We start from the raw sequence: 19085 nt of genomic DNA, 5'->3' as shown, positions 1-19085 counted from the left end.
TAATGACCGTAAATTTCTAATACTGGTTTAAATAATTTTTCTGGCATTTAAATATTAAAATTTTATTTTTTAAAAAAAAGAGAATTTGTATTTCCCTAAATTTCTAGAATTTTCTATAATTTAAAAGTTTGTTTTTATAATTATTTTAATGATTTTGCTAATTATATTTAATTATTACGATAAAGACTTTTAAATTAATGTTTGGTTATTCATTATTGTTATTATTATTATTTGTATTATTAATTATCTTATGTTATTATTGATATTTAGCTGCTACATATACCTGTAGCATGCATTGTATACGTTGTTATACCCCTTTCAGTCTAATCCTACTCCACTCTGTCACTCTCTCTCCAATAATTCATCCTCTTTCTCCCCTACCCCACTTCCCCAAAACCCTTCCCAATTCACGCAAATCCCCACCTCGTATTTCCCCCCAACTCTCATCTCACATCCTCCCAACCACTCTATTACGTACTCTCTCTTTCTCTCTTATTAAAATCTCCCTCAGATTCTTTCTCTCTCTCATTCCATTCTCTCTCTCCATCTCTCACTTCATCTCTCTCTCTCTCTCTCTCATTTTCTCCCCAACACCTCCTCCTTCTCCGTTCGACCCACGCCTCCCCTCCGACAACCCACGCAGGGCCGGACCTGACATTTTCGGGGCCCTTGGCGAAAATAAAATTTGGGGCCCTTTTTAATAGAAAAAACGCTAAACTTTTAATTCATAACAACGATAATTTATTATTCCAAAATATAAGATTACAAAATTAGAGAAAACAATTTCTTCGAGCATTTTTTGAAGCAAAGTCGTTTATGATAGAATCAATATCTATGTTTTGTAACATCTCATGCTCGATGCTTAGAATTGCCAAATTGCCCAGCCTTTCTTGTGCCATTGTTGAACGCAAGTACGTTTTGATCAACTTCAATTTTGAAAAGCTTCTCTCCGCTGATGCTACAGACACAGGAACAGTCAATAAGATTCGATAAGCAATAGAAACATTTGGATAACAATCAGCATGTTTAACAAATTCTAAAATTTGGACCGCTGTCATTGACACATTGGGTAAAGTCATTCGCAACACTCTTAATTCAGAAAACATATCATTAAGATCAATATCAGATGAATCATTATGAGATAAAATGCTTCCAAGGTGATTGCAACAATCTCTTAATTGAATATCATCCAACGACTTCAACTTATCTGAATCACATAAAAATCCAAAAATACTTTCAAATGTCTTTAGTTGTTCAAATCTCTCTTTCAGCGAAGCAATTGCCATATCCACAACAACAAAAAAATAATTAACTCTAAAAGAGTCCTCCGCAGATTGTATTTCTTCATTATGATCACTTTCATCAAATTGTTTTTTCCTAATTATACGACGCTTTGTTGCAAATGTAGGATCCACGTTCATATCAAATGCAACAGTTCTAGCAATATCCAGACTCTTTTCAAACCCATCATTTCTAAATTTTTCAAAATATAACATTACATCTTGCACCTGATTCATAGTGGTGTCAATGTGCATATTTTTATTTTGCAATTTTTTGCTCACAATGCTAATAGCAAACAAAATGTCATACCAAATAATCATACCAAGTAAAAATTCAAAGTTTTCTATTGCAGTGACCAAAATTTCAGCTTCACTCTTCGTTTTCGCATCTTCTGAAGATTTATATAATTCTAACAAAGCCAATCTTATTTGTGGGGCTTGAAATCTAATGGCTTTTACACTTTTAACTCTACTCTCCCAACGAGTATTACACAAAGATTTCACAGTAAATGAAGAAACTTAACAATTCATTAAAGAGCCCCAGTCCAGATGTATCATCTACCTTCACAAATTCCAAGAAGTACTCTTCTATCTTTATTTGATTACTGGACATATTCACACAACGTACAACTAGGACCATTTGTTCTTGATGACTTATATCTGGAGTACAATCAAGAATTACAGAAAAGTATTTTGTTTCTTTGATTTTTTTTATGATAGAACTTCTAACAGTATGGCCTAGACGAGAAATTAATTCATTTTGAATTTTGTGGCTAAGATAATGATAATGAACTTCATGATTTTCAATACGCCTAACATGATCTTGCATTATTGGATCAAATTCTGCAATCATCTCCACAAGTCCCAAAAAATTTCCATTGCTATTTTGATAGAGTTTCTCATTAGATCCTCGAAAAGCCAAATTGTTTTTAGCAAGGCATTTTATCACAGCTACTATTCTAACCAAAACTTGCCGCCATCGTTCCTTTTCTTGCATAATATGCTTTTGCAAGTCTTTATCAATTGTTTGATTTTTACTCAACCTTAATCTAAGCTCATTCCAAGAGTTCATGTTAGTCATATGCTCAATACTATTTTCATGGTCAGATAGTCTCTTGCAAATATTTTTCCAGTCTCTCAATCCATCATTTGCTAATAAAGTTGTATTGCTATTAGATTTGAACAATTTGCAACAAAAGCAAAACACTTTATCGACAAGTTTAGAGTAAATCAGCCATTTTCGATCACTGGTTTCTCCATTATTCAATTTTCTAGAATAATGGGTATATGCAAAATGCCTGCGATCTTCATCTAAAGGGAAATCAATTTTCAAATCTCTGTCAAATCCCTTCTCAACTAAAATGTCCCTTTCTTTGTTATCAAGGTTTTTCCAAGTGCTAGGTTCATATATATCAAAATGTGGTAAAGATTGCCTATCATCACCAAAATTTTCAGTTGTGAATTCAGTTTCACTAGGCAAAACATTTTCATTATTGAATTCACTTGAAACAATATTTTCATCACTTAAAGCTCCATTTGATTGTTCACTAACAACAGGAATACTTGAGCTTTTAGAGAAAAATTTGTCAATAGCTCCTTTTTGTGATTCAACTAGTTCATCTACTTGTTTTTTCTTTTTCCTTTTTTCATATCCAGACAAGTATTTCCGAGGCGGCATTTCAAAAAGTAGCTAAACAATTCTATAAAAATTAAAACACAACAATACATGTAATTTGCAGCTTAAAAGGGGAAAAAGGAATAACAGCACCTGATTATGAAAATGCCCAATTGCTCAAATGATCAAGAAGATTATTGCAATGCATCACTTAATCACTGTTTGCCTCTTTCAGAATATAATTTTAATTGAACAAAACTTATATTGATTCCTTTTTATAATGAATTAAGGAGTAAATTTAATTATTATCAAACGGCTAAATCTTTAATTGTGCTCGTTTGTTACAAGAAAAAAGCAAAGGATTTTAATAGATTACCTTTGATTGAAGAGATGTATAATGTCAATTTGGAATTGCCGCCGAAAGTGCCGCTTTCATCAATGCTTTCCTTGCCGCTTGGGTTTTCTATGTAAATGATGCATTGATGCTAATAATTGTAATCTATGTGATATGGTTGATGTATAAGGAGTAAGGAGTAATAAAATGGATCAGCTTATTGGACTATCTATAAGGAAATGGATTAGTTGTTGGACTAATAATCTCTTGGGCCAGAAAACTTAAAAGACTATACTACGATTTTAAAAATTTGGGGGCCCCTTTTCAGCGGGGGCCCTATGCGGTTGCCCCCCCTGCCTTAGCCCAGGACCGGGCCTGAACCCACGCCAACTCCGAGCTCCGCGACCACCCATCGCCAGCGAACTCCAAGACCCATCGCCGCTGTAGTTCCTCCTACGCACCCCTCATACCGTCACCGTTCCCTCCACCCACCACGCTAGCCCCTCCTCCGCCGCCAGCTCCATCACTCCGTACGAACGCACGCGACAGCCACATCGCCCAAGCGCCGCCGAGCCGCCCCCATCCTCTCTGGCCCGCACCTCTCGCCAGCTCTCCCCCTCCGCCCCATCTCATCCTTCAGCCCCCGCCGCCCCTGTTCGCCACCTGCAGCCCACCCCAGCCTCCGGAGACCCCCCTCCACCGAGCTCCACCTCAACCCGGCTCTCCCTCCCCCTCCATCACCGATTGAGCGTCGACCAGCAGACCCTCGCCCTCCCACCCTTCTCCCTGCTCGCCCTCTGCTCCGGCCACCCAACTCCACCCGCACCAGATTCCAAAACGGCCTCTGACCTGCCGTCGGCGTCCTGCGCCCTGCCTGCACCACCCATACTCGGCAGCCCGTTGCCCGCCAGGCCGCCATTCCTTCGAATCCCGCCCCGACTTCTCCCCGTAGTCCCTCTGCCTCTTTCCGTTCAGACCAAGGCAAACCACCCTGCCCGCCTCCTCGCCAGCGCCTTCGAAAACCCTCGTCCGATCTGCCGTCCTCAGCCACATATTAACTCACGCCACCGTCGCTGCCCTCCGACAGTCCACCGCCTCCTTGTTGCCACGCCTCGGCGCCTCGGCGCCTCGACGAACTTTCAGCAGCGCCCTCCGCCACGTGCGTCGCCAAATCGCAGCAGTGACCAACGCCGCCTCAGCTTTCAGATCCGTCGAACCACCGTAGCCTCGCACGGCGACGTCGATACGTTCGACAAAAACTTGTAGGCAAGATCCCTCTTGCTCGTTGACTTGTCATTTTGATATTTATATCTGTTAGTAATTGGTTATGTGATATAATTATCTGAGTAGGATTGTTGATGAATAATATTAGATAAATTGTGATAATCTGATAAATAACATTTCCAGAATGATTATAATCTTAAAAGAAGTTATTTTGGTATCAGAATTATTTTGAGATAATTACGCAAATTTAAAAAGAATTTATTTTGAAAACGAAATCATTTTAGATAATTATAATAAATTAAAAAAACTATCTTGGAAGAAGAATATTTTTAGAATAACTATAAATAAATTAAAGGAATTTATTTTGAAAATGGAATTATTTTAGATTAATTTTAATTAGAAAAGAAATTATTTTGTAAGAGGAAATATTAAAAAGAATGTTTTTAGAATTATTTAAAAGGAGTTACTTTGGAAAATGGAATTATTTTGGATAATTATAATAAGAAATAAAAGATTTATTTTGGATAAGGAAATCATTTTGAAGTAAATAAATTTATTAATTTAAAGGATTATTTTTGAAGGTGTGATTCTCATTTTAATTATGTGATATGTCATGATATCGTTGCGCATGATTGGTTGTACTTATTATTTCCTATTGTGTTTGAGAACCCCTAACAGTTCATGACTTAGTGACCTCGTGCGTCATGAACAGACTTAGTGACATGTGTGAGTGTGTTGACTGAGTTTAGGTGGTGAACCCGAGTTAATAGAAATTATGATTGTTGATTTAGACAAACAAGAAGAGTTGAGATGGGGAAGTCCATGTTCATGTGATCAGATATAACTGTTGATGTATCTTCCAGGCTCACCTCATGATCCAGTGTAGCTTGGGGTTAGTTTGTTGGGTCAAAGTGAAGCCAGTGTAGTCACTTTGGTCCGTGAATTTGATATTCACCCGGGTTTTGCTTGAGTTCGAATCAGGCTGAAAAAGGATTGCGTGTAGCCCTCTGACCGATCCAGTGTAGCGGCGTATTGGGTGCACGTAGAGGATTTGTGAACAGTCAGTTATCCGATGATATGAGTGTTGACTCTATGTGAGATGTGGACCAGTGAGTTGAGATAGGATGACTAGTTACATGACCTCGATTCTTGGCTAAGTATGATTCTTATGAGATGTAGGCCAGTTGTGTTTCTTTTCATACATAGATCGGGGTTAATATTTAATTATCTACAATTTGAGACATATGGTATATACATGAGGGTTTCCTTGTTTGGATTATTTTGCTCGATGTACTACGTCTCATGTTGTAGATTTTTAGGTATTAATTCCATCTATTGTATGCCCTTGTTACTTGGATGATTAGACTAATCGCTAGCTACATGATCTTGTTACCTGATCGATTTTGGATGCTTTATGTTATCATGATTTAGTAGTGTTTTCATGTTGATTTGTGGATTTCAGTTGTACGTTCTTTGTTGTTTCTGTTATTGTATCGTTTTCCGCTTGGGTTTTCGTTCGTTCTATTTTCTTTTGTAGGGTCTTGCTGTGCGCCATGCACGCTGACGTACACCTGTTTTCTCTGGTGCACGTCAGACTTAGAGGAAGAACAGATTCAGCTGGGAGATCGCCAGGAGCCGGAGGATTTTTAGCAGGAGTGCCTTGTAGATGAAGCAGAAGAACAAGTTGAAGCTTAATTATTCCTTTCAGTTTATTTTCGTAGCATTTCCTTTTCGCCTGATCATTGTATTTTTATATTCTCTTCAGTATTTCTTTTGTTTAGTCATGTATAAGGGCATGTTTGACCCGTATATTATGTCTCGGATGTTATCCTATTTGTGATATGATATTTTTATTCTGAGTTTATCTATTATATTCTTACTTATTGTGATCGGGGGCTTGTGACTTCGCATTGTATTTATTTCTAGACGCTTAGCGTATTAGATTGAGAAAAAAATTGATAGTGTATATTCTTCTTAATCTAATACGTCGCGGGCTTGTTCACGTTCCGATTCCCCTAGTATTTTGGGAAGCGGGGCGTGACAAATATGCTTCATTAAATTAGAAAATGAGAAAAACCCAAATGCAAAAGAAAATAAGAAAATAAACAAACAAAAGAAAATAAAAAAACAGAGAAAACAGTTAACAATTACATGACTTATGAAATTCCTGTCAAAAGTAATTATCCTTGTAGTGAGATAAATCTACTGAAATTTTGTACATTTCCATGGCCTTAGGCCCTTAGCTCTCAAAGTGCTGAACATTTTCCTTTTTTTTTCCCGGGAAATTCTGAAATTGTGCTCCCTCCAAACAGTGCAATAAATTGCAGAAGACCCCAAATTCGCTATTCTAATCATTTTCCAAGTCTATTATTTTCATTTAAGTGTGAACTGCCATTTGAAATTACAATGAAAGTGTGCTTAGAGCATCTCCTGTGAAAACGACGAAGGAATTGTGAAAAATATGAAGAATAACCCAAAACAGACTCCACCACACCCTGGTGTGGTGTCTGCCATGGGTGTGGCAGAATCTGTCCTGCACCACACCCTCTGCCACACCCATGGTGCAGGGTGTTGCAGACTCGTTTTTAGAATCCTCCTTTGTATGGGAATCCTCCTTTGTTTGGGATTGTGTTCTATTATAAATAGGACCACGATTTTTAGGGTTTCAAAAGGAGAGAAAAGGAGAGAATTAGCATTGTTTTGAGCACTTTGAGAGGGAGATATTATGAGGGAGTTGAGAGCTTTTGTTAGGGTTATATTTGAGTGATTTTGTGAGTTGTAACCCGTTGTATTTCTCAGAGCTCAGATTCAGATCTAGGGTTTTGGATTAGGTGGAGGAAGATTCAGTTTGAAGCTTGGTTCTTGGAGTTCTAGGCTTTGGTGGAGTTAGGGTTTGAAGTTGCCGTTGAAGATCTCGCTTTCCTCGTGTGGTTAGGAGTTCTATTTGGAATCCAATCTAGGGTTCAGTTGGGTAATTTCTTATTCTTTCAAAGTTTGGATCTTTCTCTACAATTTGGAAGTTGTGATTATGGGTGAAGTAATTGGTGAAAGCAGCAAGATGACAGGCACAGTTCAAGTGGGTTTTCAGAACACTAAGATTAGTGTTGTGAAATATGACGGCAAGATCAATTTTGGTTTGTGGATGAGCGACGTACAGGATGCGCTCAATGCTCAAAATCTGGAGGAGACCATCATGGTCGATGTGAGGCCACCTAAATATGAAGAGGCGATATGGGAAAAGATGAATCGAAATGCTTGCGGGGTGATCAGGTCCTGTTTGGAACAGGAGCTGAAATACGATGTGATTGGGGTGACGTCTGCGATGAAGATGTGGGAAATTCTCAACAATAAGTACCTTACGAAGAGTGTTGAGAACCGGTTGCACTTGCTGCGAAGGTTATTCAGATTCCAGATGTCCAGAGGTACCTCGCTTGCGGCTCATGTGAACAACTACACTAAGTTGTTGTCGGACTTGGCGAACGTGGATGAGAAGATCACAGATGAGTACAAGGCTATTATTCTTTTGGGCTCCTTACCGGATGAGAAGTATGATACCTTCGTGCTTATGTTGCTGAACGGGAGATCTTCTATCACTTATAGTGAAGTGACTAACGCATTGACGAACTATGATTTGAGGAGGAAGGATAAGGAGACTTCCCGCGCTAGTACTTCAGGAGAGGCCTTGTCGACGAGAGGTAGAAGCTCATATCAGAAAGGTGGAAATAGAGGGAGGTCAAAGTCAAGAGGTCGTCACCAGCTTGGAAAGAACCAATGTGCATTCTACAAAGAGCAGGGTTATTGGAAGAGAGACTGCCCGAAAGTCAAAGAAAAGGAGAATAGCAAGAATAAGGGCCCGAAGGACAATGAGGTGAATGTTGCGAAAAGCGATGATTCTGATGATTCGAGCTTTTCTCTTTTGATTACTCCGGAGGTGAACCATTTGGATGCATCGGAGTGGATGCTTGATTCTGGCGCTACTTATCATATGACTCCTAGGCGAGATTGGTTTTCATCATTTAAGAGACTCGATGGGGGTGTTGTTGTCATAGGAAATGATCAATCCTGTGGCGTTTATAGGATAGGTACTGTGAGGATTCGGATGCACGATGGAGTAGTCCGTGAGTTGAAGGAGGTGAGATTCGTTCCTCAACTTAAGAAGAATCTTATCTCAGTTGGGGTTTTGGAGGCGAAGGGATTCAGGGTGACCTTTGAGAATGCTGTAGCAAAGGTCACTAAGGGATCTTTGGTGGTGATGAAGGGAATCCGCAGACATAACTTATACTATCTGAAGGGGAGCACCGAGATTGGCCAGGTTGCTTCGGCTATTTCAGAGGCGGACATGAGCAGACTTTGGCATTACAGGCTAGGGCACACAGGTGAAAAGTCACTGCAGGCATTGTGCAAGCAGGGGCTATTGAAGGGAGCCAAGAGTGGTAAAGTGGAATTCTGTGAGCACTGTGTACTTGGCAAGAAGACGAATGTGAAGTTCGGGACGGTCATTCATAGGACGAGGGGCATCTTGGACTACGTGCACACAGATGTTTGGGGTCCCACCAAGACGGCATCACTTGGTGGTCGACATTGGTTCGTCATATTTGTTGATGACTATTCTAGGCGTTGTTGGGTGTACACCATGAAGCATAAGAGTGAAGTCCTAGATTTGTTTGTGGAGTGGAAGAAGAGATTAGAACTGCAGACTGGGAGAAAGATCAAGACGTTGCGATCCAACAACGGCGGCAAATATACCTCAGATCCCTTTCAGCAGCTATGTCGAGACGAGGGCATAGAGAGGCACTTCACAGTTAGTTATACACCGCAGCAGAATGGGGTGGCAGAGAGGTTAAATCGGTCTTTGCTGGAGAAGATTCGATGTTTATTAGCGCATAGTGGTTTGGAGAAGATCTTTTGGGCTGAGGCACTTTTTTCTGCGAGCCACCTCATTAATAGGCTGCCTTTATCTGCGATTGAGGGGAAGACCCCTATGGAGATGTGGTCAGGAGAGACAGCACATGACTATGACCAGCTTAAGGTATTTGGTTGCCCTGCATATTATCATGTTAGAACTGATAAGTTGGAACCTCGAGCTAGGAAGGCTATATTTGTAGGATTCAAGCGTGGTGTCAAGGGATACAAGCTTTGGGATCCAGTTGATAAGAAGATTGTGCTGAGTAGGGACGTCACATTCGATGAGGCTTCTATCTTAAAGCTTCACAGCTCTCATCAGGTGGAGAGCGACTCGACAGAAGAGATTTCGCAGGTGGTGGAGATTGATGCAGCTCCACAGAGTCCAGATAGTGCAGTATCCATTAGAGTGCCGACTGAGGTGACGCCAGGCGAGCACGATGGTGATGCGGAGGATACGGGTACTCATGAGCAGGATCAGGGACCGACGGCTCAGGTTTAGGATTCTATTGCGGTAGTGGGTATACACGAAGAAGGAGGGCATTGAGGGCACTCCAGTGAGATTCAAGGCTAGGTTGGTTGCGAAGGGCTATGCACAAAAGGAAGGTATTGATTACAATGAGGTTTTCTCTCCGGTGGTGAAGCACTCTTCGATTCGGATTTTGCTAGCTTTGGTGGCACAGTATGGTTTGGAGTTAGATCAGTTGGATGTGAAGACGGCATTTCTTCATGGTGATCTTGATGAAGAAATATATATGACTCAGTGTTTGTTGGAAATTTGCAAATAAGAAAATAATGAAAGAACTGTATAAGCAATCTCCTCGACAGTGGTATAGGCGATTCGATGGTTTTATGCTTGGTCATTCGTACACTCGGAGCCAGTTTGATCCTTGCGTGTATTTTCGCAAGTTGAGAGGAGGTGCGTACATTTATTTGTTGCTTTGTCGATGACATGTTGGTTGCCTCTAGTTCCAGGTCAGCTATAGATTAGTTGAAAGTTCAGCTTTCGAATGAGTTTGAGATGAAGGACTTGGGCGAGGCGAAGCGCATTTTAGGGATGGAGATCGGCAGAGACAAGAAGAAGGGCAAGATTTGTTTGACACAGGTGGCTTATTTGAAGAAGGTTCTACAGCGATTCCATGTTAGCATGGATACGAAGCCAGTTAGTGTACCGTTGGGAGCCCATTTGAAGCTTTCAGCTGACCTTTCACCGAAGTCAGTTGAAGACCGTGAGTTGATGTCGAATCCATATGCGAGCGCAGTTAGGAGCTTGATGTACGCGATGGTATGTACGAGGCCGGATTTGTCACAGGCGGTGAGCATGGTATCAAGATACATGCACGATCCAGGAGTGGGTCATTGGGACACCGTGAGATGGATTTTGAGGTACATTCGAGGTACGCTCAATGTTGGTTTGGTTTATGAGCGGAACACTACAGGTGGGTAGTTGTGCATTGGATATGTTGATTCGGATTATGCCGGGGATTTGGATAAGCGTTGGTCTACTATGGGATATGTGTTTACTTTGACCCGTGCGCCGGTGTGTTGGAGATGCACCTTACAGTCTACGGTGGCTTTGTCTACGATGGAGGCAGAGTATATGGCGGTTACGGAGGCTGTGAAGGAGGCTATTTGGCTTCGAGGACTTTTGGAGGAACTTGGTATATCGCAGCGGTCCGTCACCATTCATTGTGATAGCATGAGTGCTATCTATTTGGCGAAGAATCAGGTTTTTCATGCGAGGACGAAGCACATTGACGTTCGTTATCACTTCGTTCGAGATGTTCTTGAAGATGGCGATGTGGCAGACTCCACCACACCCTAGTGTGGTGTCTGCCATGGGTGTGGTAGAATCTGTCCTGCACCACACCCTCTGCCACACCCACGGTGCAGGGTGTGGTAGAATCTGTTCTGCACCACACCCTCTGCCACACCCATGGTGCAGGGTGTGGCAGACTCGTTTTTAGAATTCTCCTTTGTATGAGAATCCTCCTTTGTTTGGGATTGTGTTCTATTATAAATAGGACCACGTTTTTTAGGGTTTCAAAAAGAGAGAAAAGGAGAGAATTAGCATTGTTTTGAGCACTTTGAGAGGGAGATATTGTGAGGGAGTTGAGAGCTTTGGTTAGGGTTATATTTGAGTGATTTTGTGAGTTGTAACCCGTTGTATTTCTCCTCCATATAGTGAAATCTCCTCATCCTCTCCCCGTGGATGTAGGCAATTGCCGAACCACGTATATCTCTGTGTTTGGTTTGATTTGTCGTAATTAGCTTGGTTTGTGCAAGTGTGTGGCTTTCTTATTCCGTGATCTCAAGTTCGTTGTGTGTGCGTGCAACGCTTCCGCATAGGCGCGCGACATCTCCAACCCAACTCCAAAAAACCATTTTGACGCAAATCAAGCGCCAATTCTTCCTCCAACCCAACGCCAAACTTAGCGTCATTTTAAAGGGGTGCTACAGTGTTGCGCCAGGAATGACGCAACACTGTAGATATGGAGATTTTGGTTTTTCCCAAGTTTGCCCTTATAGTTTGTTATAACAAATCAAATATTCCAACCATATTTCATTTTATAGTTTGTAAATAGAAGGAATGTTCTTTTTGATGTATAATTTGGTGTAATGGTTAGAGATGAAATATTGATTTGATGTAAAAACTACACCAACTTGGTGTAAAAACTACACTATTTTTGGTTTTTTGGGTTGGAGGTGCTCTTATTAGGAAATCATGCTGAGCTCATTCAATGACATGCTAGGGGTCATCCTGGAAGGTAATTGAGATAATGTAAAAGTTTTAATGAGTTATCAAATACTGAGGCTCTAATGTACTTATATCAAAATAAAAAAGATTTGAAGGTGCATACATAAACAACATGAATAGAAGCCATTTGTTACTTAGAAATAAAAAAAAGTTAAAATACAACTGTAGGCGTCAAAAAATGCTTACAGGCATCCAAATACTACTCAAGACAAAGAGAAGACGATAAACGCCATTCTCTTAATCAGAGGGGGTCATTCAAAAGAAGCAAGACAACATGGAAGAACAATGTACACACCATCAGGCAGTACATCGCGCGCGGCTGAGGCGCGGTAGGACATGGTGCCGCGGCCAAGGCGCGGCAACCCATGGTGCCGCGGCTATTATAAGGGGGTGCTGCGGCGGTTACAAGGCAGTTATATGGTGATTTCTTGAAGCCCACGTGGCGGCATATCAGAAATAGAACGTGTGCTGACGTGGACAAACAGTTAAACCATAAAAAAAAAGTGGTTAAAGGTCGTGGGAGAACAGTTTCAAGCACGATGGAACGTGCTGGTAACCGCCTCCTTGACCGCGGCAGTCCACACTGCCGCGCCAATAGCCGCGGCAATGTCGACTGCCGCGGCCAAAGAACAGTCATCTGGTCGGTTACTTTGCCCCCGTTTTAACTGTTGTGCACTCCTACCCCTATAAATACCTCCTTAAACACGAAATAAAGGAGGGAGAGCATTTTGGAGCAGAAGAGACTTGGGCTTTTGGTGATTTTGAGGAAGAAAGAGAGAACTTTCACCCTTTGACAAGCATCATTTGGTGATTCCTAGAAGAAAGAGAGAACTTTCACCCTTTGACAAGCATCATTTGGTGATTCCTAGAGATCTAAGCTCAGACTTAATCTTTGGAAGAGCATTTGGTGATTCCTAGAGATCTAAGCTCAGACTTAATCTTTGGAAGAGTGAATATCTTACATCGATAAAATACTCGCTTTCAAATCTTTACTTCGATAAACGAAGGAAAGATCTTCAAACACCCTCACGATCTGTGATTTGGTGGTCTACGAGCCAAAGCACTCCCGGCACAGGCAAAGTCCCACAAAACAGGATTCGATAAACGATTTCTGTGTTATTTTCTCGAGAGTTGTAATTTTTGCTTATTTTTATTGTAATTTTCTGTAAAACGACTGAAGTTTAATGGAATCGACAATGGAAGCAACTTTCGCTGAAAACAAACTGGCGACCACAGTGGGAGCCAGGGGCCTCGACCACAGTGGGAGCCAGCGGCCTCGCTGCCGAGGCCGCAGTGTCATAGCCGATTAAGATCATTGTCACTGAAGAGATCGAATATGAGTTCGATCAGGCAAAATTCGAGGAGTACCTATCATCCTCATCCTCAAAATCTTCCTCGCCCCGCAAGTGTAGGAAGATTTCCTCTTCTAAGAAAGTTTCTAAGTCTTCAATTCCGATGAAGACCGCAGGTGAAGATTCTTGCCAGGTTCTCGCCAAGGAATCTGCCTGCAACATTTCTGCTCCAAATGACTCCGCACCAGTTAAGGAGTCACTGAATCATCGCTCACCAGTGCTGACGAAGAGAGCTCGTCAGAGACAACGCCAGCGCCATGCTCGTCAATTGGCCAAGGCCTTACAGCAAACCGACGGGGTCCATTACTATGCGGACCTAAAGTCGAGGAAGCAAAAAATGGTTCAATTGCCTCATCGGCAAAATAATCATATTTCTGCACGGCTTACGACAGAGGAATGGACTCTTGTCAAAAGGGTCCGATCGACCCTTAAAGAACATATACAAAAACATCAAGTAAAGGCCGCTCGTGCCCGTACACTTCGTCAGCAAGCTCAAAGAAACAAGAATGAAATGGTGTCTGAAAAATCGCCGAAGAACTGCAAAATCTGGATTCCCAGAATTGAAGGTGCCCAAAAGTCACAGGGCGAGGCAATCTCCGACCGCGGCAGCCCATACTGCCGCGGCACTTTATACGACCGCGGCAGTCATGGTTGCCGCGGCACTTTATCTAACCGCGGCACTTCATCAACACCTGAACCTGGTCCTTCTACTACAATAGCATCTACTGCATCACCAGTGAAACCCTGGGTTAGCCCAGACTTATCCAAATTTAAGATCACAATGGCGGATCGCCTCGGTCCTTCGGTTGACGATCGAGGCAAAGCCCCAGTCAAAGAACAATCAGATCCAGCAAATAAACCCTTAGTGGTTTCTTATACAGGGGGTCGTAAACACCCTCCTGTCAGAACTGTACCAGTCCAGAATGAGAGAATACCAGTTCACTCTCGTTTAGGACCTATGAATACTCCACACCCGTAAAGGGGTGGAATTAAAAATTTAACCTTGGATCGCCCAGAGGCGACGACTAGTCGTCCTGTGCATGTTAACAGGGTTCAAAAACAAAAGATGGGTTGCTCAAATCACAATAACGATGAGCTGTACTATCAGAAAAATAACTCAAGAAAAAGAATTATACGAGAAAACAAGTCTCACTGCTCCTGTGAGAGACTCATTAAAGCAGTACTGACAGAATGCGGATGCTCTAAAAATAATTCAACTAGAGTTTCCGTATTTCAAAGACTTTCCACTGAAGCGTCAAGACCCAAAGTGAGACGCTTTAACAAGAAGAGACCTGCAATTCGACGAGATGAATTCCCTGAGGTCACTATTAATATGACCGACAGAGGAAAGCAACAATTAGTCAACCCTGATCCTGATTTCTCTTCGGAAGGGAGAGTTGAGCGGGGTCTATCTCAAAGAATGTTACGGTTACAAAGAAGAGCTAACCGACGTCGAGACTATAAAAGAATGCACGAAGGGTTATCTTCAGAGGAGGAACTGTCAGATACTTGTTCCGCCGTTGCATCAGACGATACCACGTCTAGTATTGGGTGAGCCAGAGAATCATTCGCAATTACGCCATATCAATTGGCTTAGATATTATAGGAAGCGTTAGCTAAACAACGCGAGGAAATTAGAGCTAAAGTTAAAACCGAGATGGAGTTGACAATGCAGCATATTCGAGACTTGCAAGCTCAACAACATCAACCGGAATCGAGCCAAAAGGCGGAATCCAGCAAACGTAATGCCAGACCTGTACACACAACTGAGGACGGTGACGAAGAAGACGAGACTATCTTTGCCGATCCTCCTCCCGATAAAGACAATTCTGGAAGCGGTCCGGCCAAATCATCTACTCAACCTCCTCAAATTTACTTGAAAAAGAGTGAGGAAGAAGACAAAAAGATGCAGGATCTTGAGAGCAAAGTCAATGCTCTGATGACAGCCTAAGAAGTGAAGAAAACGGGCATTCCATACCCATACCCAAGGGAGTGGGATCTGATTCCTTATCCCCCAAAATTTAATTTGATTAACTTTACTCCTTTTGATGGTAGGGGTTCACCCACTCAGCACTTGATTTATTTCAAGTCGCATCTCGGTGCAATATCTGGAAACGAAGCCTTGATGGTCCGGTCATTCGTAGGAACCCTTCGCGGGCCTGCCTTCGATTGGTACCGACGTCTCAAACCCGGGAGTATCACTAGCTAGGAAGATATGGAAGGATTATTCCTCACCAATTTCTTCGACGATGACACGGAGGTCTCTATTGGCACCTTGTTGGACGAGAAGCAGATAAATGGGGAGTCGGTTGATGTCTTCGTCAAACGATTCCGGAACAAAGCGGTAAACTACTGAGATCCACTCACAGAAGAGTTCATCCTACAGACATGTCACAATAACTTGTCGCTAGATGTGTTAGAAGTCATGGGGGTTGTACCTTCTAAAACTTGGAAGGAATTGAAAGTGAGAGGTGAACAAGCCGAGCGCTTTCTTAAGAGAAAGAAGTTGGAGAGGGGACTGCCACAAGATAATGCTCAAAAACAAAACTTTAATTCTCGAGGCAGAGGAAGAGGGTCTGCGGCTGCTGTTGATGCATATCAAACATCGCAACAGCCACAACAACAACCACAGCAGTCATCCTTCCAACTAGCACCTAATCAGAATCAACAGCCTCCGAAGCAGTTTAAGGCCTCAGAGCCTAAGTTCCCGAAGGAGTATTCATTCAAGGATGATGAAGTTCCGGTCATCTTCAAGTATCTGTTAGACAACAACAAGATCAAGCTTTCACCGGTCACAAACCAAGAAGAAGCGAAGAAGACCGACGACCCGAAGTATTATGCATATCACAGAAGGGTCCACCATCCCACTAAGGCGTGTTATGTCTTAAAAGACAAAATACAAACCTTAATCGATGTTGGTATCGTAACACCAAAGCCGAAAGAGAAGAAAGTAGGTGCAAATACGGTGTTTATCAGCTTCGGATCTGTTCCTTTATCCTGGTTTCAAGCCGAACCAGTATCAAAGGTCAAGATGCAGACCATCAATGATGACCCTCATGGACAGCGCCAAAAAGGGCTTGTATCTCACACAACCCCCAACGGCGAAATCCTTTGGGTTCATCCGGATTTGCTTGAAGATGAACAGTGGACGACATCCACATCAAAGAAGAAATCAAATGGCAAAGGAAAAGAGAAGTCTTGTTATGGAGCCTCGGCAATTCCCGAGAAGAATGATGAACAGATTCCAGCTTTACCGCTTTCTGAAGAAGAGCAGGAATCTTTCGCTACAAGGGGTGGGAATGAATACCATTATAAATATCCTGAAACCTCTAACCCAAATGCTAAAACTCTGACGGAGCTGGGGGTAGTTGTAACTCCTCCTGTAGCTGCTGGGAAGCCGCAACAACCGGCTAAGCAAAAAGAAAAAGAACCCCAACATAAAGAGGTTCAAGTTCCAAAGCAGTCTCGTTTCAACCGACCGATTGGATGAGACAAACCGGAAAGTTCGAACATACCATATCGTTTCGATGTTATGGCTCAGCTAGCTAATATCCCAGCAAGGATTACGCTATACGAGTTACTGCGCCTCTCGAAAGATACCAGAGAAGCATTACAAGAAGCCTTGGTTGATTCTGAGGTGTTCCTTACTCAGATTAAGCTAACTCCCGAAGAGCCAGAGTCGTCGATTCAACATTGCAATCTAGCAGCCACAAAGTTTCCTTGCATTGCTTTCACGAAAGAAGATATGCAAGTTAGAAATTCAAAACATGATAGGCCTCTATATTTCACTGGATATATTGGCTCAAGCGTTGTCAACCGGATTCAAGTTGATCCAGGTTCCGCTGTTAGCATCATGCCACTTCGGTTGATGTATCACCTCGGAATTCCCGCCAGCAAGCTAGCCTCCACGGGAACTGTCATCTACGGATTCAATACTAGTGGATCAAGACCGTTGGGAAAAATTCGGGTGAAGTGTCAGCTCGGAGACCTGAAGCCCGAAGTCACCTGCTATGTAATTGATGCCGAGACTTCCTATAATTTACTGTTGGGTCGTCCATGGATCCACAGTAATCTTATAGTTTCCTCTACCCTCCATCAGTGTCTGAAATATGTCGACACTAATGATGAGGTCAAGACGGTGGTCGCGGATAAGCAACCATTCAAGGGGTTAGAAAACTACTTTACTGACTCCCTTCTTTATGGTGCTGAATCCGATACTGAACCATCGGCCCATGGTATGGACAGCGGAGAAGAAGCTGATACCGAAGCTGGGCTCGATTATAGTGAAGGTCTTGTGCTAAATGACATTGAACCTCTTGTAATCGATCTTGACGGTGGTAATTCGTCAGATGAAAGTTGTAACTGGCAGCTTACCGATGAAATAATAAACAATGATTTAGAGTACTCGCGTTGTCTCGATGATGTAATGCAGGAATTGTATGACGATCCTAGTTTACATATGTCACTTCGTTCGTCTTGCACGACGGCGAAACATATCCGAAGTTCAGTCGGAATAACTATGCTCTTACCCGCAAAGACAGGGGGTGAAAAAGAAATAATTTTTGGGAAAGTGGAACCATCCCCTACCCCAGATCTATTCTTAGACACTTATTCAGATGATGAAGAACCCGGGCAGCATTTCTCTCGGTACAGTTCACAAGCGAATGGTTACATGACGAGCCAAGGTTATGACCTCTCGCTTGGTGAAGGTCTTCATTTTGGTCAGGGCGTCAGGGTTCCACCCCGTCCTGCCTATGTACCAAAAGGGAGACCTGACAATTATTACAGCTATAAAAGGGGTCTGGGTTATGCTTCATCATCTGATGATGAATATGGCCAACAGATTATTAGCCAACTAATAAATAAGAGTGGGCATTCATCCGATGCTTCAACCTGGGATTCTGACGTGAGCATTGGAGAAAGATTCAAAGCCCTAATGTCAAACATGGCGACAGTTGATCCTTCCACAACCGAAGAAGACGATCAGTTGCCTATTTGGGAAGATCCATGGATGCATTACATGAATATCCAATACGGTGACCGATTTGAGCAAAGAGAACCTCCTACTGAGGATAAAGTAGTCCAGGTTAATATGGGTGACGAAAATAATCCGAAACCTATATTTATTAGTGGTGATCTTCCACCGGATGAGAAAGAGGAACTAATCGCTCTCATTCGAGAGTATATCTACGTGTTTGCCTGGAATTACGAAGATATGCCGGGACTCGATCCAGATGTAGCAATGCACAGCCTTAACATTAAACCGGATGTCAAACCTGTCAAACAACAACAAAGACGGTTTCTTCCGCAGATTATGGAGGCAATAGAAGCTGAAGTCAAGAAACTAATTGATTCGGGTTTTGTCAGAGAAGAACAACATCCTGAATGGTTAGCCAATATCGTTCCAGTTCTTAAAAAGAATGGAAAGATCAGAATCTGCATTGACTTTAGGGATCTAAATACAGCCTGTCCTAAAGATGACTTTCCTCTACCAATTACAGATGTCATTATTGACAACACATGTGGGTTCGAGAAAATGTCGTTTATGGATGGATTTTTGGGGTACAATCAGATCAAAATGCACCCGGACGATGAAAAGCATACAGCATTCAGAACACCC

At 42.3% G+C, this 19085-nt stretch overlaps 2 protein-coding genes across 2 annotated transcripts; both read right to left on the bottom strand.

Annotated features, from left to right (window-relative positions):
- LOC109838929 lies at nucleotides 771-1517 on the bottom strand. The gene has a single exon (XM_020407356.1). It carries the CDS (start codon nucleotides 1515-1517, stop codon nucleotides 771-773), a length of 747 nt encoding a protein of 248 aa, XP_020262945.1.
- Nucleotides 1768-2958, bottom strand: LOC109838928 (zinc finger MYM-type protein 5-like). The gene has a single exon (XM_020407355.1). The coding sequence runs from the start codon at nucleotides 2956-2958 to the stop codon at nucleotides 1768-1770; it is 1191 nt and encodes a 396-aa protein (XP_020262944.1).

This window comes from Asparagus officinalis, chromosome 4, assembly GCF_001876935.1.
Source record: "Asparagus officinalis chromosome 4, Aspof.V1, whole genome shotgun sequence".
Classification (NCBI taxonomy): domain Eukaryota; kingdom Viridiplantae; phylum Streptophyta; class Magnoliopsida; order Asparagales; family Asparagaceae; genus Asparagus; species Asparagus officinalis.
The sequence above is the reverse complement of the archived record's forward strand: the minus strand, read 5'-3'. Positions and strand labels throughout refer to the sequence as shown.

What these genes read in the sequence shown, in the direction of transcription:
- LOC109838929 (XM_020407356.1), bottom strand. Translation starts at nt 1,517, where the DNA reads ATGAATCAGGTGCAAGATGTAATGTTATATTTTGAAAAATTTAGAAAT.
- LOC109838928 (XM_020407355.1), bottom strand. Translation starts at nt 2,958, where the DNA reads ATGCCGCCTCGGAAATACTTGTCTGGATATGAAAAAAGGAAAAAGAAA.